Source organism: Canis lupus, chromosome 6, assembly GCF_048164855.1.
Source record: "Canis lupus baileyi chromosome 6, mCanLup2.hap1, whole genome shotgun sequence".
Classification (NCBI taxonomy): domain Eukaryota; kingdom Metazoa; phylum Chordata; class Mammalia; order Carnivora; family Canidae; genus Canis; species Canis lupus.
The window spans coordinates 41376750-41399416 of NC_132843.1; the positions used below are offsets into that span (position 1 = coordinate 41376750).

Consider the following 22667-nt stretch of genomic DNA (forward strand, 5'->3'; position numbering starts at 1 on the left):
GTTTGGTAAGCCTTTGTAAACAAAGATGAAACATCTACTTTTCTCCCTGCCTGATCCCCCCTAAAATTCAAGAATGTAAGGAAACTATAGAGAAATACTTATTTGTGCCTCTGTCCACGTTTCATTCTAATCTTGTTCACTGCCACTGAGGCTTTGTTCACACCTGTGACCAGACCGGGTCTCGAATTCCAGTTCCTCAAACATCTGCCCATGACTCTCAAAAGAACATTTCCAGTTTTCCCACCCTTGCGAATTAGAATCATTAAAAACAAAAACTGCATTCCAGGCTCCCCCGAAAGGCCTCTGCCAGGTGGTCTTGACCAACCAGGTGGCAGCCAGACTCCAGGGACTCAACCACTGGATACGCATCACACAGCTGAAGACGGTCCACCTGATACCTGGTTCTGCACTCAAATCCAAGAGATGGTAAGGCGAGCAGGCGGGATCCCTGGGTGGCGCAGCGGTTTGGTGTCTGCTTTTGGCCCAGGGCACGATCCTGGAGACCCAGGATCGAATCCCATGTCGGGCTCCCGGTGCATGGAGCCTGCTTCTCCCTCTGCCTGTGTCTCTGCCTCTCTCTCTCTCTGTTTCTCTGTCTCTCATGATAAATAAATGAAATCTTAAAAAAAAAATCTTAAAAAAAAATAAAAATAAAATGTAGGCAATAATACCTCTGACAGTGGCTGCAGAAACATTTTTCTAGGTCTGTGTCCTCAGGCAAGGAAAGTCAAAGTCAAGTTATATTACTACATGAAGATAAAAATCTTCTGCACAGAGAAGGAAACAACTAACCAAATGACAAAGCAGCCTACTGAATGGGAGATACTTGTAAATGTCATATATGATGTCAAAATACATAAGAACTTTATACAACTCAATACCAAAAAACCTCACATAATCGTATTAAAATGGACAGAAAACAAGACAGACATTTCTCCAAAGACGGTATCCAGGTGGCCAACAGACACATGAAAGGTGCTCTACATCACTTATTGTAAGGGAAATACAAATCAAAACCAGTGAGACCCCACCTCACTCCTGTCAGATGGCTAAAATCAAAGACAAAAAATAAGAGGTGTTGGTGAAGATGTAAAAGGGGAAGCCTTGTGACTGTTGGTGGGAATGCAAGCTGGTGCAGCCACTGGGGAAGACAGTAGAAAAGCATCTCAAAAAAATTACAAATAGAACTACACTGTGAATGAGCAGTTGCACTACTGGGTATTTACCCAAAAAATACCAAAACACTAATTCAAAGGGACACATGCACCCTGATGTTTACAGCAACATTATCTACAATAGTCAAGATACGGAAGTATTAACAAGGTAGGAAACAACAAATGTTGGAGAGGATGTGGAGAAAAGGGAACCCTCTTGCACTGTTGGTGAGAATGTGAAGCGGTGCAGCCACTCTGGAAAACTGTGTGGAGGTTCCTCAAAGAGTTAAAAATAGACCTGCCCTATGACCCAGCAATTGCCCTGCTGGGGATTTACCCCAAAGATACAGATGCAGTGAAACGCCGGGACACCTGCACCCCGATGTTTCTAGCAGCAATGTCCACAATAGCCAATATTGTGGAAGGAGCCTCGGTGTCCATCGAAAGATGAATGGATAAAGAAGATGTGGTTTATGTATACAATGGAATATTACTCAGCCATTAGAAATGACAAATACCCACCATTTGCTTCGACGTGGATGGAACTGGAGGGTATTATGCTGAGTGAAATAAGTCAATCAGAGAAGGACAAACATTATATGGTCTCATTCATTTGGGGAATATAAAAAATAGTGAAAGGGAATAAAGGAGAAAGGAGAAAAAATGAGTGGGAAATATCAGAAAGGGAGACAGAACATGAGAGACTCCTAACTCTGGGAAACGAACTAGGGGTGGTGGAAGGAGAGGTAGGCGGGGGGGTGGGGGTGACTGGGTGACGGGCACTGAGGGGGGCATTTGATGGGATGAGCACTGGGTGTTATTCTATATGTTGGCAAATTGAACACCAATAAAAAATAAATTTATAAAAAAAAGAGATACGGAAGTAGCCCAAGTGTGATGGATTGAGTGATGAATGGATAAAAAAGATGTGGTGTATATATACACAGAGGAATGTTACTCAACCATAAGGAAGAATGAAATCTTGCCATTGCAACAACACGGAAAGAACTGGAGAGTATAATGCTAAGTGAAATATGTCATTCAGAGAAGGACAAATATCACATGATCTCATTCACATGTGGAATTTAAGAAAACAACCAAACAAAGCAGGAAAAAAAAGAGAGAGAGAGGCAAATGAAGAAACAGACTCTTAACTCAAGAGAACACACAAATGGCTGCGGGGGGTGGGGGGAGTGGGGTGGTGGAGGTGTGGGGACAGGTGACATAAGAGATGGGGAGGAAGGGGAGGGAGGAGCAGGGAAGGGTGTGTATTCCAGTGTAAGCAGCCCTCTACCCTGTGGGTGGGCACCCAGGCACTGTGAACCATCCCCTCGCAGGTCTATGTGTGAGGCTCCCAGGCTCCTGCAGAGAACACCCCTTCACCGAAGCTAGAATACTTTCTAATGTCAAAAAGAGGAAATAAGCAAAAACCCTCCTCTGCCTTTATCACTGACAGATGCTGAGAATAGACCACGTAAAGTCCAGACCACAGTGCTACAAAAAGCTGCTTTTAAAGTCACATTGATTTTTCTATTAAAATGTCTTTTTTGTTTTTCTTCTTTCCATATTCACAACTTTGTGCATGGAAGCTGCCCAAAGGGCCGGTATCTCTAATTCTATGATTTTCCCCTAAATCTCCACATTTACACCAGGTAACTTCTTTAAAATAAAGACCTGCACTCTCCCCATATATTATCTGCTTGCGACAGGTCTAGAATATAATGCAATGGACAGAAGCACAGCCCCTGACGTCAGGGGGTCTTACCGCCACCTGAGAATGTCTGCACAGCCAGCCGGTGGTGTTCTCCTGTTGAACATACACAACTTCACAGAACATGGACACTGCATGAGGCCACCCCGAGTCTAGGACAGACCTAGACAAACAGGCCCCATGCACTGTGGCGTCTGAACACAGACATGTGCCCACTGTGCCCAGGCCACAGCAAGGACCAGGCCAAGCGCCCGCCAGCCTCCCCAGACCACTGACTGAGGAGCCAAGGCACCATAGCCCTCCCCACATGGCCTGTGTGATGACAGCATGGGGCTGGTGGTGGGACGGGAGGGCCAGGACAAAACAGGGACCTGGGATTCCCCCCAGGGCGCCCCCGCTTACATCTTGGAGTATTTTCTTCCAGATGCAGCTGAAATTGCTGTGTGGTTCAGGCCTTCCAATTCTTCCCACCTTGGGAGTGAATGTGTCTGTGCTGGTTTAGAAACACTGGTGTCACCCTCCCGTCCAGCAGACAAGCTCCTCAGAGGGAAGGCCTTTGTCTCACGGTATACACACCACCAGGAACACACGTGGTTCACAGTAGATGCTGTTGGCTAACAGATCCTTTTTCTCAACAATCTTGCCTTTGAGGTGGGGGGCTTCAGGGCCAGTACTGTGAACGGCAAGGGGGTTCTAGCTGATGGTCATGTCAGGCACTCCCGTGGTGCCGAGCACATCCTTCAAAGGACAACATGTTGTAAACAGTGATCTTCATCATCAGGGTCCGAATCTGTGCGGCCCTGAACACCACATACTTCAGGCCTGGATGTCTGCTCCAGGCTCTGCCTTTAATTAGTGATAACCCAAGAGCAAGAGTGGAAGGATTATCGTGCCATCATAACCACAAGCAACTCTCAAGCATGCTTGTGTGTTTGTGTTTGTACACACATGCTCTAACCAAAGCAAACAAAAGCTCACAAGCACAGTTCCTGGACAGAGCCCAGGGTAGGGGCAGAAATGCAATGTGGGCTTGTCACCAAACCTGCTGGCTACAAAGACAAGACACAACCACAGCATGGTTACTTGTCTGTGGCTCTACGGACACCATGGGTTGATGACTCATGTCATAGGGCTGTTCTGTGTGCACTGTAGCTGGTTTGCTAGCACTGTCACCCCCCAGCCAGGGCCCCACACAAGTGCCCCAAGACATTGCCTGGGGGTGGGGTGAGGGCTGTTGGCAGTAAGACGGCCCTAGGTGGAGAGCACTGCCCTGAAGCCACGCATCTTCGTGTTTCTGACCAGAAGCCACATGCTGGTAGGGCCAGAGGGCTCCCCCGAGCTTCCAGCCTCCGAGCTGACTCGCACCTGGGTATTGCCTAAGCACCAGAACCTTGGGTAGCATCATCTCCTTACTTCCAGACCCTCATCTACTCAGCAGCCTGAGCAGAGAGTTTCACCTCTGCTGTCCTTGCCCATCGACTCTACAGTCAGGCCAGTGTCCTGTTAAGGAAAACCAGACCCAGTCTTCACGCCTATGTCCTCTTTACTGCACGGCCCTGACACGGCCTCAGGTCCAGTGTGCTTCACTTCACAGCCTGGGCTTTACCTTCCTCCAAGCAGTCTTCCTAGACTGCTCTCACTGGGGCCTCAACCCACAAAGCTGGTTGCTCTTGTGCCCCTCCTTTGGGAGGCAGTTGCAGACACTGCTCTATGCAGTTTTAAGTCACGACGGCCCAGAATCTTCCTCTGCCAATTCAGAAAGGGAATGCTACAAACACATAAGGGTTAAAATTTACTAGTGGAGGGCAGCCCAGGTGGCTCAGCGGTTTAGCGCCGCCTTCAGCCCGGGGCCTGATCCTGGAGACCAGGGATGGAGTCCCGTGTCGGGCTCCCTGCATAGAACCTGCTTCTCCCTCTGCCTGTGTCTCTGCCTCTCTCTCTCTTTCTCATGAATAAGTGAATAAAATCTCTAAAAAAAAATTTTACTAGTGGCAACAAATGAAGGTGTGAAGCACCTTGTGCTTAGGAGTGCAAGATAAGAGAAACTTCTGACATGGCTGGTCTGTGAGCCTCCACTCCTGACAAGCAGCCTAGAGGGAAGAAGTGGGCAAAATCCCATGCACGTCCACTCCTCTTCCCATCTGGAGAGAAGAAGAATGAAAAGGCATTCCTCAGAGAGGCTCAGACCATCTGGGATTTCAGCAGGATCGAGAGGATCCAGCAGGGTCCACGGGTGGACGGGGCAGGTCCAGGTCACATCAGGCATCCTCCAGGAGAGAACTCGCTCAGGTGTCCTCATAAGGGTGAACTTCAAGCCAGCTCTGCTCCCCTTCCTGCCCCAGGTTATAGGAACTGGGACAAAGAAGCAAACAGGCAGCCCTAGGCTGTAATGTGTGAGGGGCAGAACTGGTGGCCAGCAGGGTGGGAGAGGGCACAGGAGGAGGACGGGGGCAACTGTCAGGAGGGAAAGAAGCATGGCAGGGAGAGGGAGGGAGGCAAGGTAGGAAGAACAGAAAAATGAGAGAAACAGGGAAGACGCAGGCTCATCACACAGAAGGCAGCAGAAAAGTAAAAAAACTAAAGCTCGAAGACAAATGATGTAAGACAAGGGGACAGCAGAGACGCTGATCGCGGAGAAGTAAATCCAGAACAGGAGGCAGAGGTGTTCAGACACACAACAGAATAGCTTCTCTGGAGCAAGGGGAGGACGGCACCACATGACAACGGCATCCAACACCAGGCTGAGCTCCTCCCCACTAAGAATGCGACACTGCTGCCACCGCTGCCACCACTGCCAGGAATGCAGAGCGAGGAGCCACGATGGGTCTCACTGCAGGTACTCAGGTTCACAGATAGGCTTTTTCAGAGACCAGCGTAAAAAGCAAGTCACCAACCAAGGTGAAAAGAAAGATCAGACTGGCCTCACCCATCTTTACAGGTTCCATGTCCATAAGCCATTTTGCAGAAACAGGCTCATAAACACAGAGAATGAACTGAGGTCATCAGAGGGGACGGTTAGGGGTGGGGTGGCGGCGGCAAAATAGGTCAGGAGGATGCAGAAGTGGATTCCAGTTAAAAGATAAATAATTTACAGGGATGAAAGTACAGCATGGGGAATACAGTCAAACAATACTGTAAGAACTTGGTAAGATTATAAAAAGACACATGAGGACCAGAGTCGCTGTGTATACAACGTATGTAATGTACACAACCTATATAATAATGTATATAAATCTCAAATCTTTGTAATAGGCACCTGTAACTAAACAACTATAATTCAATTAAAAATAAATAAATAAAAATAAAAGGGGTGCCCAGCCGGCTTGGTCAGTAGAGTGTTGACCCTTCACTGTTGGGTTAAACCCGAGTTCAAGCCTCACACTGGGGGTAGTTTCCTTAAAAAAAAGGAGGGAGGAGGGGCGCCTGGGTGGCTCAGTTGGCTGAGTGTTGGATTCTCAGTTTCAGCTTAGGTCATCATCTCGGGGTTGTGAGATCGAGCACTGCATAAGCTCTGTGCTCAGTGAGGAGTCTGTTTGGGATTCCCTCTCTCTTCCCCTCTGCCCCTCCCCTCAACTCACACACTCTCTCTCAAATAAAGGAATAAAATTAAATTAAAAAGTTGGCATACACCAACGTGGAGGACAGACAACACTGGTTGAGACTCAGTTTCCCTCAGTATTTGTAACAGGCCTGTATCTATACCCTTCTTGGCTCCAAAAGTTTCTATTCCATTTCGCATTTGTCTAAGGGCAATTTCTCTAAAGTAACAATCAAAGATCTAAAACAACCAAAAGGGCAGCCCGGGTGGCTCAGCGGTTTAGCGCCACCATCAGCCCAGGGCATGATCCTGGAGACCCGGGATTGAGTCCCACGTCGGGCTCCCTGCATGGAGCCTGCTTCCTCTGCCTGCGTCTCTGCCTCTCTCTCTCTGTATCTCTCATAAATAAATAAAATCTTTAAAAAATAAAAAAAATAAAACAACCAAAAATGTGATTAGAATAAAATCTCAAATAAATCAGTTGAGCATTTAACTCTAAACATCCCTTTTATTTTAAGCAAATAAGAAAGAATGGAGAGTCTCTTCAATTATCAAAATCGTTCACCTTTTCTCTGGTAGACATGAAACAAGCAAATATTTAAGAGCTACAGATATTTGTATCTAAAATGAGAGAAAATACACAAAAACACATCATTTCCTTTACTTACTTTTGTAATGGTTTTCAGGATGGCTAGACGATCTGCTGGGGGTGGCAAACCCACAAAGAGTGTTTTGTCTAGGCGTCCAGGGCGCAGGATTGCAGGGTCAATGATATCTGGAGAAGAAGGGAGGGTCAAGTCTTAAATAAATAACATGGAATCTTTTAAAAAATACAATTAACGTGAGAAGTGGGAAAAGTACTTTCTTCTAAAAGAAAAAAAACTGATAAATTAGATTTTATTAAAATTGAATACTCGTCATCAAAGTATAACCCTAAGAAAAGTCCACTCTACCCTCCTGCCCAAACCCACTAGCCACCAGGATTCTCCACCTCAGACAAGGACCACCACACACGAGCCTGGAATTCCAGCAGATTACTCTCCCCTCTGACCTGGATACCTTCTCTTGTTACCCTGTCCTCAGCCAGGGCCAAATGCCACATCCCCCTTGCTGGTCCTGTCTCTAAACTTCCCTCCTGGGACCCATTGTGATGGCACCAGGGTTATCTTCCTAAAACACATCTGCCAACCCTCACCTCCTACTCCCAGCTCAGAACAAAGCCCACATCTCTCACCACACAGCAGGAAGGCCCTTAAGGACCTAATGGCTCCTGTCCTGGTTCCCTCTCTCTCTTCACATTCTCCCTGACTCCCACACTGGCCAGACCTCTTGCTATTCCCTAAACAAACCTAGAAGCCTCAAGCCCCTTTCTCTTTGCTCTCAGTGGTTCCTTTCGCTGAAATGCTTTCTTCCTCTATTACACCACATATTGGAATTCTCAAACAACCTCTGTTCTAGGAAGCCTTCCCTGCGTCTCCCAGAAGAAACTTTTGCCCTCCTTTGTGTTCACCAGACTCTTGGTACCAAGAACAAAGAGCAAGCCCCAAACTCTGCCTGACGCTGAAGTTCGTTAGGAACATTCCTGATTCTTCCACGAAGAGCTCATTTTTTAAAACAAAGACTTTATTTACTTATTTGAGAGAGAGCAGGAGCAGGGACAGAAGGAGAAGCAAACTCCCTACTCAGCAGGAAGCCTGATGCAGGGCTCGATTCCAGGACCATGGGGTCATGACCTGAGTCAAAGGCAGACATGTCACCAACGGAGCCACCCGGGCACCCCAGGAGCCCATTTTTAAAGCCAAGTCATTTCTAACGGCCCCTCAACCATTAGCAGGAATATAAATGCTACAGCCACTCCAGAAGTCTGGCTGTTTCTTGAAAAGCTAAACACAAGAGTGACCAGGTGGCTCGGCAATCCCACTCCCAAGTATCTCCCCACAGCAAATTATAATAGATGTCCACACAAGAATTTGTACACAATGTTCACAGCAGCATTATCACAAGTCCCAAGTGGAAACAATCTAAATGTCCACCCACTGATGAATGAATAAAAAGTTATATCTCCACATAGGGGACCACTATCTGGCAATGGGAATGAAGTACTGACAGACACTGCAACAGGGATGAGCTTTGGGAACGCGACGCTGAGCAAAAGAAGGCCAATGCCACAGCCCCATTATGTAAGCTGTCCAGGGGAGGGAAGCCTGCAGAAACAGAAGCACTGGAGAGAGGAAGGATGAGGAGTAGGGGCCAACAGTCAGATTTCTGTTTAGGGTGATGTCCTAAAATCAGATTGGGGATAGCTGTACAAGTCTGTAAATATACTCAAAACCACTGAATCTTGTACCTAGAATGGGTAGAGTTTATGGTATATTACCTCTCCATACAGCTGATTTTCTTAGAAATCAGATCCATTCTCAAACTAATAAGGCCATCAATAATATGTCAAGTGAAAATTATTACAAGATCGAATAGTCTTCTTCCAATTCACTAAACACATACTGAGTCCTCTTATGTGCCAGGTTCCTATAAATCAGAGGTGATGCCAGGGCCTATGTCTTATTTCAAGGGAAGTACTTTATGCCAGAGCACAAGAAACACAGGTTTGACCACAGCCCCAGTCATTGCACAATCACCTTCCTAGGGCATTCAAGTGTGATCCAAGGCCGTTCAGACCAGATGGGTAAGGGAACGCAGCACTCTAGCTGGAACTTTACGTGGCTGAACAGCTTACTAGCACGACGTACACCTCTTCCTGATAAGCCAGTCACCCTGTCACCTGACAATCACCAGAGCCTTACAACAGACAGGGACTCTCAACAAGAAGCTTTCTCTCAATATAAAACTGCAGACTCAGTTCTCATCCAGAAGTTTATCCATCATCATGTACTTATCTCTTCAACTGAGCTGTATACGGGGGCAGGGGGTGGGGAAGAAACTCTGAACGGTGTTGCTCTTATAGGAAAGACACCTGCTGAGCAGAATGAGTAAGCTGTTCATTGGCTTACTAGGCAATGTTCATTTGCTGTTTAGGTTTCACAGGCAGGCATGCCAGGCAAGAATGTTTTCAACCAGCCAGACAGGGGATGTAAGTGGGAACAGACAGCTCCTCAGAGCTGGGACTAGAAGAAGGGAACATAGAGATGGGTGTGGGATGGAGACCAAAGCTGGGGCATCCGTGGTCTCTGTGCAAGGCGCTCACCTCCTGGGGCCAAGCAGAGGAAGCAGTTTGTTTCCAGGACAGGGTGTGGACTGTGGTAGACCACACAACACAAGACCGCTGTCACAGGTCTTTAGAGCAACATAGGGTGGAATGGTACAGAGCAATTCTTTCACTTCCTAAAAACCAGTATGTCAAAACTTAGGGGAAAAAATTAAGATAGAAATGGAAAATAGGAGGGCAGCCTGGGTGGCTCAGCGGTTTAGCACCGCCTTCAGTCCAGGTCGTGATCCTGGAGACCCGGGATCGAGTCCCATGTCAGGCTTCCTGCATGGAGCCTGCTTCTCCCTCTGCCTGTGTCTCTGCCTCTCTCTCTCTCTCTGTGTCTCTCATGATTAAATAAATAGAAAATCTTAAAAAAAAAAAAAGGAAAATAGGAGAAAAGACGAAATTTAAAAGACCAGTTCAAGAGGCTTAAGACTCACCAGGTGCCTAGCATAAACAAGCAGCAAATAAATAAGAAGTCACATAGGGGCCCTGGCTGGCTCAGTGGGTAGAACATACGGCTCTTCATCTCAAGTTTGTGAGTTTTAGCCCCCACAAGGGGTATAGAAATCACTTAAAAATAAAATGTCTTTTAAATAAAGTCACGTAGGAGTGCCTGGGAGGCTCAGTCAGTTATGTATCTGCCTTTGTCTCATGTCAGGATCTCAGGGTCCTGGAACCGAGCCCTGCATCAGGGTTCCTGCTCCCTGGGGCGTCTGCTTCTCCCTCTGCCTCTCCCCACCACTTGAGCTCTCTCAAATAAATAAAATCATTAAAAAAAAAAAAGCTACATAAAAAGAATCAGGATGACATAAAACTTTTAAGAGAAAACAAAGCAAGGCTTACAGATTATAAAAAAAAATTTCAACTCAAAATTCTGTACTCCCAGGCTACCAATCAGTAATGAGTGTGGAACAGAGATACCCTCAAATATACAAAGACTCAGAAAGCCCAGACTGGAACCAGGCAGAGAACGCTCTGGAAACAAGAACAAAATAAACCATGGACATAAATAATACCGACCACTGTCTGGCATATCTGATGAAGAACAGAAACAAAACAAGGAAGAGAAAAAAACCTAAGAGGTCCTACATCTAAGAATGAAAAAGTCATGTGAAAACACAACCCTGGGGCAGCCCGGGTGGCTCAGTGGTTTAGCGCCACCTTTGGCCTTGGGCCTGATCCTGGAGACGTGGGATGAGTCCCACATCAGGCTCCCTGCATGGGGCCTGCTTCTCCCTCTGCCTGCGTCTCTGCCTCTCTCTTCTCTCTCTCTGTGTCTCTCATGAATAAATAAAATCTTAAAAAAGAAAAAAGAAAACACAACTCTGATTGCAGTGAAACTTCTGGGCCCAGGAGAGAAATAGGTACACAGTCCTGGTAATGTAAGCACTGGTGATGCAACCAAGAATTGAGAAGAAATGGTATTATCACATGGGAATGACGGGGTGGCGGTAACAACAACGGCATGTGGAGAAGCGGTGAACGTAAGAGAAATTGTGTGGCTTAGAAAGAAGTAACAGGCAGCACATGAAACTCATAAAAAACAGCAATATGAGCATACTATTTAAAAATATGGAGAAAATACAGAAGAAACAGCTCAAGGATTTTACCAGTGGCTGCCTCTGGGCAGGGACGGGAGGGTGATTTTCAGTCATTTGAATTTTTAACAGCTGTCTCCCCACCTGAGTCTCCCTTTTCATGCTGGGCAGCATCAGAGAAGGCCCAGCAGAGAGCTGACACTTCCTCCACTGCTCTCACTGGGCCCCTGGGGGTCACGGGGAAGAGTACACGGTACCTCCACCCCTGGCCGACAGGGGGCTAATGGAGGCCCAGTGGGAACAAGTCATCTCCCCACCCGGGGGTGTGAATGGAGGCAGAGCACAGAGCCTGGGCTCTGTGAGGTGGCTTCCCTTTCCCCTGTAGTTGGAGAAAACGTAAGTAATATATTACACTCAGTGCTACGTAACACTCAAAATTGTCCAGCCTACAACTGAAAATTACTTGTTGCAACTAGAACCTGATAATTCTCAACTTTAATGAGAAAACAAACAGGGAAGTAGAGCACTGAGGTGACCCAGATGTTGGAACTACCTGATGGGTCTTACTGCAGCCACAAATAAAAGCACTTACAAGAGCAATGATGAACAGGCTTGAGACAAATGAAAAGAAAATGAAGTCTCAGCAAAGAAAGAGAAGATGTAAAGAAGTAAGTGGACAATTTTAAACTGCAAAACTGAGATCCCTGGGTGGCTCAGCGGTTTAGTGCCTGCCTTTACCCCAGGGCGCGATCCTGGAGAACCGGGATCGAGTCCCGCTTCGGGTTCCGGGCATGGAGCCTGCTTCTCCCTCCTCCTGTGTCTCTGCCTCTCTCTCTCTCTATGTCTATCGTAAATAAATAAATCTTAAAAAAAAAAAAAAAACTGCAAAACTTAACAAACAAAAGGAAAACCTCACTGGACGGGTTCAACGGAACTGTGGATGAAGAGAAGAATCAGTAAACCTGGAGAACAACAGAAATGACCAAATCTGATCAACACAGAGAAAACAGAGGACAGAAAACACCATCAACAGAGCCTCAGTGACCTAGGGAACTATAATAAAAGATCTAATGTGTGTATCATAGGAGTCACAGGAGGAAAAGAGAAAGAGCTAAAAAAGTGTTTGAAGGGTGCCTGGGTGGTTCAGTCCATTCAGTGCCCAAGTGTTGATTTAGGCTCAGGGCATGACCGCAGGGCTGTGGGACTGAGCCTGTGTTGGGCATGGAGGCTGCTTGGGCTTCTCTCTCTCCCTCTGCTTCTCCCCACCACTTGTGCTAATAAATAAAATCTTTAAAAAATAAAAATAAATAAAAGCAGAGTGCAGCCACACCCTCCGTGCACAGTTAAGACAATCAAACAAAGCAGGTCTGTGTTCAGAAACCACGAGTGCTGGCAGAACATGGCATAATTCTCAGGTACCGACAGACAAGATCTATCGACCCAGAACTCCCTATCTAGCAGAGACAGGCTTGAAGGAAGGACCTGAAATCAAGACATTCTCAGGGAAATGGAAACCAAGAAAATTTGATACAAGCTGAACCTAACTAAAAGAATAGCTCGAGGAAGTTCCTGAAACAAAAAGGAAATGATAAAAGAAAATTAGGAACATCAGAAAAGAAAAACCTATGGGAAGAGTAAAAATGTACACTAAGTGTAAATGGTGCAAATACACCAATTAAAAGACAGAATTTGGCAGAGTGAATTTTAAAATTACCTTATGTGCTGGTTATAAGAAACTCACCTCACATGTAGTGACATCAATAGGTTCAAAGTAAATGGAGAGAAAAGACATACCATAGAAACGTTAATTAAGAGATCACAAATGGCTATACTAATAGCAGATAAAGTACACCTAAGAGGAGAAGAACAGTCAAGGACCAAGAAGGACATAACAATGATATAAAGATCAGACTGCTGAGAGGATAATTCTAACGGAGTAGGCACAACAGAACTGCAAAATATGTGCAGCAAACCTGACAGGACTAAAGGAAGAAATAAACAAACAATCATATAAGTTAGAGACTCTATGATAAGAATGTTTCTTTTTCTTTCTTTTTAAAGATTTTATTTTTAAGTCATCTCTACACTCAATGTGGGGCTCAAACTCCCAACCCTGAGAGTGAGAGTCGCACACTCCACCAACTAAGCCAGCTAGGCGCCCCTGTTTCATTTTTAAAGAAGCTGCCAGACTGTCTTTCAAGTGACTGCACCATTTTGCATTCCCACCAGCAATGAGTGAGAGTTCCTGTTGCTACATATTCTTGTCCACATTTAGTGTTGTCTATGTTTGGATTTCAAACATCCCAATAGGTGCACTGGTATCTCTGTTGTTTTAATCTGCATTTCTCTGATGACATATGATATTGTTGAACATCTTTTCATGTATTTATTTGCCGTCTGTACATCTTCTCTGGTGAGGAGTTTACTTAGATCTTTAGTATATCTGTTTGTCTTCTCATTGTTGAGTTTTTAAGAGTTCTTGTTGGGTTTTTAAGAGTTCTTTGTATATTTTGGATATGAGCCTGTCTTAGTCAACTTAGGTTGTTTTAACGAAGTACCACAGATTGGGTGGCATCACACACAACATAAATTTGTTTCTCACAGTTCTGGAGGCTGGAAGTCTGAGGTCAGGGTGCCCATGTAGGTGGGTTTTGGGGAGAGCCCTCTTATGGGTTGCAGACTATGCCATCTTCTCATTGTGTCCCTACATACCAGAAAGAAGGTTCATAGAAGTTCCTTTTATAAGGGCACTAATCCCACTCATGATGGCCCAGCCTCATGACCTCATTACCAAAGGCCCTATCTCCTATATCCTGACATCTGGGGTTATGATTTCCACATAATAAATTGGGGTGGGGGACACAATATTCAGTCCATTGCCCTTTATCAGATAGGTGTTCTGCAAATATTTTCTTCTACTTTGTGTCTTTTAATTCTCTGAACCAGGTCTTTCACAGAAGAAAAGTTTCTCATCATAATGAAGTTCAACATATCAATTTTCTTCCTTCATGGATTGTGCTTTGGGAATTGTATCTACAAATTACCAGCAAGCCCAAGGTCACCTGGATTTTTCTCCTGCTCCCTTCTAGGAGTTTTCCTCTTCTGTACTATACATTTGGGTCTATGACCCATTTTGAGATAGTTTTTATAAAAGGGGTAAGATTCCTTTTTTGCATGTGAGGATACAGTTGTTCCAGGGCCATTTGTTGAAAAACTATCCCTTCTCCACTCACTTGCTTTTGTTCATTTATCAAAAACCAGTTTACTTACTTGTAAGGGTCTATTTCTGACTTTTGTTCTGCTCCATTGATTTATGTCTTTTATTCTTTTTTTTTAATGTCTTTTATTCTTATACCAATGCTAGGTGGTCTGGATTAATGGAGCTTTATAGTAAGTCAGGTAGTATCAATCTTCCAACTCTTTTCTCCTTCAATACTGTGTTGGCCATTCTGGGTATTTCGCCACTCCATAAAACTCTAGGATGTTTGTCAATATCCACAAAATAACCTGCTATGAATGTGATTAGGATTGCTTTGAATCTATAGATCAAGTTGGGGAGCTTGACATCTTGACAATATTGTTTTCCTATTTATGAACATGGGCTATCTCTCCATTTATTTATACCTTCTTTGATTTCTGTCAGTTTTGTACTTCTTCTCCTATAGATCTTTCTTTTTAAGATTTATTTGAGAGTGAGCAAGAGGAGGGGGAGAGGGAGAGAGAGGCAGAGAAGCAGATTCCCTACTGAGCATGAAGCCCAATGTGGGGCTTGATCACAGGATCCAAGATCATGACCTGAGTCCAAACCAAGAGTCAGAGGCTTAGCCGACTGTGGTGTCCTGGCTCATATATATCTTGCATATGTTTTGTAAGATTTACACCTAGACATACCTATCTTCCTTCCAGTGCTAATGTAAATGGTATTGTTTAAGATTTATTTATTTTTATTTTAGAGAGAGTGAGAGAGAGAGCAGGGGGACGGGCAGAGGGAGAAGTAGACTCTCCACTGAGCATGAAGTCCCACAGGGCGCTCGATCTCACAACTCTGAGATCATGAGCAGAGCCTAGCCAAGAGTCAGATGCTTAAACAACTAAGCCACTCAGGTGCCGCAATGCTATTGTGTTTTCAGTTTCAAATTCCAATTGCCCACTGTTGGTATATGCTAACTGATTTTTGGCAAGAGTGCAAAAGTGATTCAATGGAGGAAGGATAGTCTTCAAAAATGATGAAGGAATTGGATACTCACAGGGGAAAAATACACCTAGACTTAGGTTTTACACCTCAGATAAAAGTTAACTACAAATAGATTACAGATTTTAAGTGTAAAAATATACAACTATAAAACTTTTAGAAGAAAACACTGAAGACAGTTTTTGGGACACGAGACTAAAAAAGTTCTTAGAAATGCTCCCCAAAGCAGAATATATAAAAAGAAACATTAATACATTGAAGGGGCACTCAGCTGTCTCAGTCTTCTGAGCATGTGACTCAATCTCTGGGTTGTAAATTCAAGCCCCATGTGGGGTGTAGAGATTACTTAAATAAACAAAACTTAAAAAAATATATTGAAAAAAATGCATGGAGGATAAAAAGATAAGCTGCAGAGTGAGACAAAATATTTTAAATCACCTATTGACAAAGAACTCATATCTAGAATATATAAAGAACTCTCAAAACTCAGTAGTAAAAAAAATGCAGTCTAGGAGCGCCTGGCTGGTTCAGTCTGTGAAGTGTGGGGCTCTTGATCTCAGGGCTATGAGTTCAAGCCCCATGTTGGGTGGTAAGATTACTTAAAACTAAAATCTTAAAAAATATGCAGTCCAATTTTCAAAATAGGCAGAAGACACAAGAGATACTTGAATAAAGAAGTTACAAGATGGCAAGTAACATATGAAAAGATGTTCTAATGGCTGATGAGCCACTGGAGAAATACAAATTACAACCATGAAGATATCACTATACATCCTAAATATACATATATATATATATGTGTGTGTGTATATATGTGTGTATATATATATATGATATATATATATACTATATATGATAAGATACAGTGACAGTACAAAATACTGGCAAAGAAGCAAACAAACTAGGTCTCTCATATCATTCCTGATAGACATGTCGCATGGCACAGCCCTCTGGAAAAAAGTTTGACAAGTGTTTTAAAAAACTGAACATAGACTTATCATATGACTAGCCACTGTGCCCCTAGACATTTATTCCAGAGAAATCAAACCTTAGGTCCACTAGAACCTATTCATCACACAGATGTTCACATTAGCTTTATGTGTATGAGTCAAAGAATGGAAACCGTAAGGTTGCCCTCAGAGAGAAAGGTCAGACTGTGCCCCTCCCATAGGACTCAGCACTAAACAAGAACAAACTGCTGATTCACCCAAGAATCTGAATCCATCTCAAGGGCATTATGTGAGGTACACACAGTCATCCTAAAAGGTCACATTTATGTGACCTTTATGATCCCTTCTATATAAAACTCTTGAAGTGACACAATGTAGGCAACAAAGCAGGTAAGTGGCTGATGGGAGTCACAGGTAGAGGACAACATGGGTGTTACTGACCAGGGCAACATGAGGGGGACCTCTGTGCTGATGGAACAGATCTCATCTTGACTGCTGTGGTCATTAGAGGGATCCACACCTGTGTTAAACTGCACAGAAATACACACAACACAGACATGTTTCCTGATTTGATGCACATGCCACAGTTACACAAAATATAAGAAGATAAACTAGGTATGTGGAACCCCTGTGCACTCTTTTTATAATTTCCTGTGATTCTGAAATTATTTCCAAATACAGAATAAAAAACCAAAAGTCCCATCATATATTTTATAAAAATAGAAATATTTAAGAAAATGAGGTAGTACCACTTCCTCACCCAAAATCCCCCACGGCTTCCCATCTCAGCAGAACATAGGCTCCATTCTGAGGCCTCCAAGGCCCCTATCTTCTCCCCTATGCCTGCTGGTCTTCTTCCAGGCACCCTGCCTCAGGGCTGGTTCTGCAACATAGCAACTCATCCTCACACTGACCGCTCAATCTACCTGCAGCGCTCTCCTCCCAGACTCTACATGGCTCCATCTTTCACATCTTCTGGGTTCATGTGAAAGAGGATGTCAACCACCTCCATTCTGACCTCAGTCTGTACTTTCTGATTAGCTCTTCTTTCCAGCTTATCTCTTAACTCAGGCAATAAACCCAGAAGGCAGAGTATCCCTTGATGGGAACCGAAACTACCCCCTCAAGCAATAGGGACTGCCCTGCTGCCAGCAAGACCCCACCCATGACTGACCTCAAGACAATGAGGGTCCTGACCTCCACTGCCCACCTGCAGGGACCCATCGACCTTTGCCTCATACTTGTCTTAGGCAAACCTGGAGGTATTTTCAGCACTTTGGAGACCGTCTTAGACGCTGGTCTGCGGGCTTCCTAGTGTTGGCCTCCTGGAAATAAACTCCTTTCCGGTCTCTCCAACATCTGCCTCCCCATTTCTGGCCTTTGGTTTTGTGAGTGGCGAGTGGCCAAACCTGGTCTGTCTGGGACCCCCAGAGCACATGCTCTCGTCCCACTGTGCCCCATGTGCTCACAGACCACTTCTAAAGAAGCCTTCCTGGACTGTAATATCTAAGTTAGCCTCTCTCTCTTCAACTACCACTCATCTTCTACCCTCCCACCCTTTTATCATTCACCCCAAGTACCCCAGTCCAAAATCCACATATACATAAACAATTTTTCTGTTAGCCTTTGAATTCCCAAAGCTCAGTAGGGCCAGGCATATGGGAAAAACCCAATATAAATATTTGATGAACAAAGGAGTGAATCTGCTGAGAAATCAAAGAACATGACACGACAGGATGGATCTTCAACACCAAATGGAAAGATGGGGCTACAATGTGCTGGATGAGGCAGAGAATGTGAGGACAGAAAAAAGGACAGAGTTCAAGTGACCCCAGTTTTTCACATCCACCCCCACCCCACCGTGCTCTTGAATCTGAGCTTCCCTGTCACTGGCAGCTTCCACCCCTGTCTCTTGGAACCTGTCAGTCACGTGAGAAGGAGAATGCGGAACCCCCACAGGAAACCACAGGGATAATGAGTGGAGGAGGGGATAGAGATGCCAGAGCTGGCCAGGGAAGGGGGTCTTCTGGCTGGGCCATGCCAGCTGATGGCATGTGGATCGGAGATGAACCTCCCAGACAAACCCTTCCTGAGTCCCTGACCCACAAAACTGTGGGCAAAGCAAAAAAGCCAATTTTAAGCCATCAAGTATTGTAGTAATTTGCCACATGTCAACCAATGTCCCAGGGCAGCATACATACAGGGGGAAGATCTAGAGCAGCTACTTCTGGATTTCTGGAGACGGCAAGGCAGAGGGGTCTGCTCTGGGGGATAAAGGGACGGGGCAGGGGCAGAGAGAGGAAGACAATATGAGGGACCCCGGAAGGGACAACACAGGTACCACATTCCTGTCGTTTTCACCACTGGCTAAACTCAGCATTCTACTCAGTCCTGGGTTTTACAACCAAGAATCTGGACAATTGTCAATAATTCAGAGGTGATAGAGATCGGAAAACACAACCCAGAGGAAAGGCAATGCTCCTGTGCTGTCTGGAGGGAGAGGATTCAGGTAAAACCCAGTGATGCTGCAGGACCTATTTCCTAGTCTACAGAGAGTAAGCTAAAGTGTTTACAACAAGCAAACATGAAACCAATGAGGGCATTAGAAGCAGAATAGTTGTTACAGACCACAGTGTCTTCTGAAAACAGACAGAATCTGTATCTACTTAGAAAAGCAGGGTGTGATTCTCTGCAGATTTGAGAAATTTTCCGGGCTTCTTCCAGGACAGCTCTGTGTGTAACCTCATGACTGCTCCTACATGGTCACGGAAAGTGCTCGTGGCCATGATGATAGTCACCGAACAGCTACTTGCCACAAACCCTGGGAGACACACAGCCAGTACCACTTAACCTGCACAACAGTCCTGCCAAGTGGGTATCACTCTCCTCATTTTTCAGATGAAGAGTCAGCGGTGAGCAGGATGAAGAGCCCTGGGCAGATGCTGAAGGACGCTGACTTAGATGAGAATACATTTGCTCTTCGTTCTTGTTAAAAAGTTTCAAAACTCCTGGAATTTCCTGAGGGATGGGAGTCTTTGTGATGCTAATGAGAGGGCCCAAGGTTGGCCCCAAGCTAACTCAAGGGTGGGCCAGTTATCAGAAAGACCAACCCTGAGATTAGAGGGTTGGAATCTGGAGCCAGACCTCTGGGGATAGCTGTGGGGGGTGAGGTGGAGGTGGGAGGAGATAGGAGTTCAGTTAACCCGACTATATAATGAAAACTCAACAGAAGCTCTGGAAGCAAAGCTCAGGAGAGCTTCCTGGTTGATGAGCACACTGGTGCTGGGAGGGGGATGGGTTCGCTCCAAGGGGAGGGAGGGAGCACCAAAGGTCTGCACAACCTCCCTCCTGGCCCTGTGTGTATCCTGCAACTTCAAGTACAGTGACCCTGGAACAATACAGGGGTAAGGGGCGATGAATCCCCCACTCAAAAGTCTCCATTTAACTTTCAATTCCCCAAAAACCTACTATAGCTATTGTTGACTGGAAGCCTCACCAATAACGTAGTCAATTAGCACAGATTTTGTGTTCTCTGTATGATATGCTGGATTCTTATAACAAAGTAGAGAAAATATTAAGGAAATCATTAGGAAGAGAAAATATGTTTACAGGACTGCATTGTATTCATCCAGAAAAATCTGTGTCTACTATCATCATGGCCACGAGCACTTTCGGTGACCATGTAGGAGCAGTCATGAGGTTACACAGAGAGCTGTCCTGGAAGAAGCCCGGAAAATTTCTCAAATCTGCAGAGAATCACACCCTGCCTTTCTAAGTAGATACAGATCTAAGTCCACATAACTCAAACCGGAGTTGTTTAAGGGCCAACTGTATGACACTTTCCTGCATTCCACTAATGGTTCTAGTGAATTATTGACGGCTTCAACTGCGGCCAGCTGGTCAGAAGTGCGGACATCCCACGAGCACTCACACTGACATGGGGGCTGGGGGGGGGGGGGCGGTCTTGGAGGGGCCGGACCCCTTGACTCTGTAGGATCTGACCCCAGCTCCATGTGGTCAGTGTCAGTGCTGAGCCACAAAGTATTCCATTGGAGTCAGATTGGCTGGGGTTGAAAGAGAAGGGTCAGAGACAAAGTGCCACAGCCAGGACTCAAACCCCACACTGTCTGATTCCAAAGATAGTACTTTTACTATCATCCAAGTATAAACCTTCACATCTTTCAATTTTTCATTTTAAAATGAGGTCGTTTCTCTCTCTTGGTCTCAAATGAATAAAGTCTTTAAAAAAATAAAAAATAAAAAAAAATAAAATGAGGTGGTATATAATTTACCAAAGTTCTACCTGCCAAAGTAACTTATGGGACAGGAAAGATCTCATCAGCTCAACGGCTGGCCTATACAGTTGATACAGTCACAGCCGCAGGGGCTCACATGGACACCAAGTAATAAACAAGAGGAAGAGCCACGTGAAGCACTCCTGAAGTGCTGAGCCTGTTCCAAACCCCGCAGTGCTGAGGCTCACAAGCAACCTTAGGGACAGGTTAAACGCAGGTGCACAGACACGGGGCCAGAATAAAGCCTTGAAAACCTATCCTCAACCTTCAGTCACAGTGAAGAGTCTGGTTCTCATTTCCTACAAGCTCGAGAGAAACCATAGGACATCAATTCTGCTAATACCTGTATGGTCAAAGGTGGACATTCTGAGTTTTCTGCCAACAAGACCATCTTCTGAGCTCTAACACACAAACAATCTCACAAAACCTCAACAATAATACCACATTTTACTAGAGCTTCCAGGAAAGTTTTCTAAGATTTTATTTCAACTTATGAGCCAAAAAGGGATTTCCTAAACCTAATCTTCTATTACTAGGATATAAATCCTATTGTTCTCAAAAGGTGAAGGTTTGGAGACCTGTGTCCTTACCTGGCCGGTTGGTGGCCGCCATGATGAAAACCTGCTGCCGTGCTTCCAGACCATCCATCTCAGTAAGTAGCTGATTCACTACCCGGACACTTGCCCCTGTCTGCAATAAATAAATATAGCTCCATCAGATCCCATAAGAAGAAATATGCATACCATGTTTTTCCATACAAAATGACGTATTTGCTAACTTGAATAAGCTTTTGCCAAGAGGTAACAATCATTTTCCAAGGAGCCGTGCAAAACACATTCTCATCAGGAATTCCCTGGAATCCTATTATCCCCTGTTCCAGGAGGAAGCTGAGGCTCAGAGAGGCCACCTGTCCAGGCCTCTCAGCATGCCTGGCTGACCCGAGTCTCATGCCTCTAAATCATTCAAAGATCTGCTGGCCACACTGGATTTCCCCTGGGGCAAGTGTAGCTCAGCGGGTTGAGACCCCCTAGGATGTGAGATGCTCCAGATCTTTGGGCTGGGACAGAAGGCTTTCCCTCTTCTCCTGGAAGCACACAGTACAGAGCAGAGCTATCCTGGGGCAATACCCAAGAAAAAGGTCCAGGGAGGTGGTGGAAGGGGGGATGGTGTAGGTAATGTTCTAAATGGACACTGGAGAAAACGAGGCAAGTGGTGTGTCTGGGTATCTGTCATTACTGCCCATTTCAACACAAAGTCCACGGGCAGAGGGGGTAATGAGTTTACCCACTGATCTCTCCAGAAAGCAGCTGGTGCAAGTCACCACTCCCAGGAGACATGACACGGGGCAGAAAACAAACACTATGCTCCCTGAGCAGATGAAAACTTCAGAATCCGTGTGGGAACAGGTTTTACTATGCCAAAATTATAACGCTGTATTAATAAAAAGATTACAGATAGTGAAAGGACTGGGAAAAACAACATCAACACCCATAACTGGACAATGGCACACACAAAGCTCCTATAAATCAAAACAAACTTTTCAGAGCAAAAGGGTGTAAGTATCAAATCAGGCAATTTATAGAAGATGAAATACAAATTCACTGAAGAGAAATCAGGGACACTAACACTAAGATTTAGTATCATGTTTTGCCAATAAAATTGACAAAATTTAGGGGCACCTGGGTGGCTCAGTGGTTGAGCATCTGCCTTCGGCTCAAGTTGTGATCCCAGGATCCTGGGATCAAGTCCTGCACTGGGCTCCCTGCAGAGAGCCTGCTTCTCCCTCTGCCTGTGTCTCTGCCTTTCTCTGTATCTCTCATGAATAAATAAGTAACATTAAAAAAAATTTGACGAAACTTTACAAATGGGTGCTACCTGCTGCTGACAAAGGTGCAGGAGATAGTTATTTCCCCACGGTCAGTGGGCAGCTTAACTGGTAGTTTTTGTGAAGAATGATTTAGTGTTAGCTCTCAACACACAATACACATACACGTACACCGATACCCCATTTGTGAAACTCTCCATATGCACAGAATTATGTGTAAAGAGGTTACTTCAGTTTTGTTTGTGAGAAACAACTA

General features: G+C 45.0%; 1 protein-coding gene across 12 annotated transcripts in view; it reads right to left on the reverse strand.

Moving 5' to 3' along the window:
- NVL (nuclear VCP like) overlaps positions 1-22667 on the reverse strand; it is a 90235-nt gene that overhangs the window by 22523 nt on the left and 45045 nt on the right. For 11 of the 12 annotated variants that reach the window (XR_012032762.1, XR_012032761.1, XM_072830130.1 and 8 more), the window contains 2 exons: positions 21177-21276; positions 7072-7178 (listed from right to left, as the gene is read on the reverse strand). Coding sequence is in view for 10 of the 12 variants with exons in the window: in XM_072830130.1 (XP_072686231.1) it covers positions 7072-7178; positions 21177-21276 (207 nt within the window). In the remaining 2 variants the exon portion in view is untranslated. Of the gene's footprint in view, positions 1-3314; positions 3539-7071; positions 7179-21176; positions 21277-22667 lie in introns of those variants that run through there. The other variant, XM_072830131.1, reaches the window with a different exon arrangement.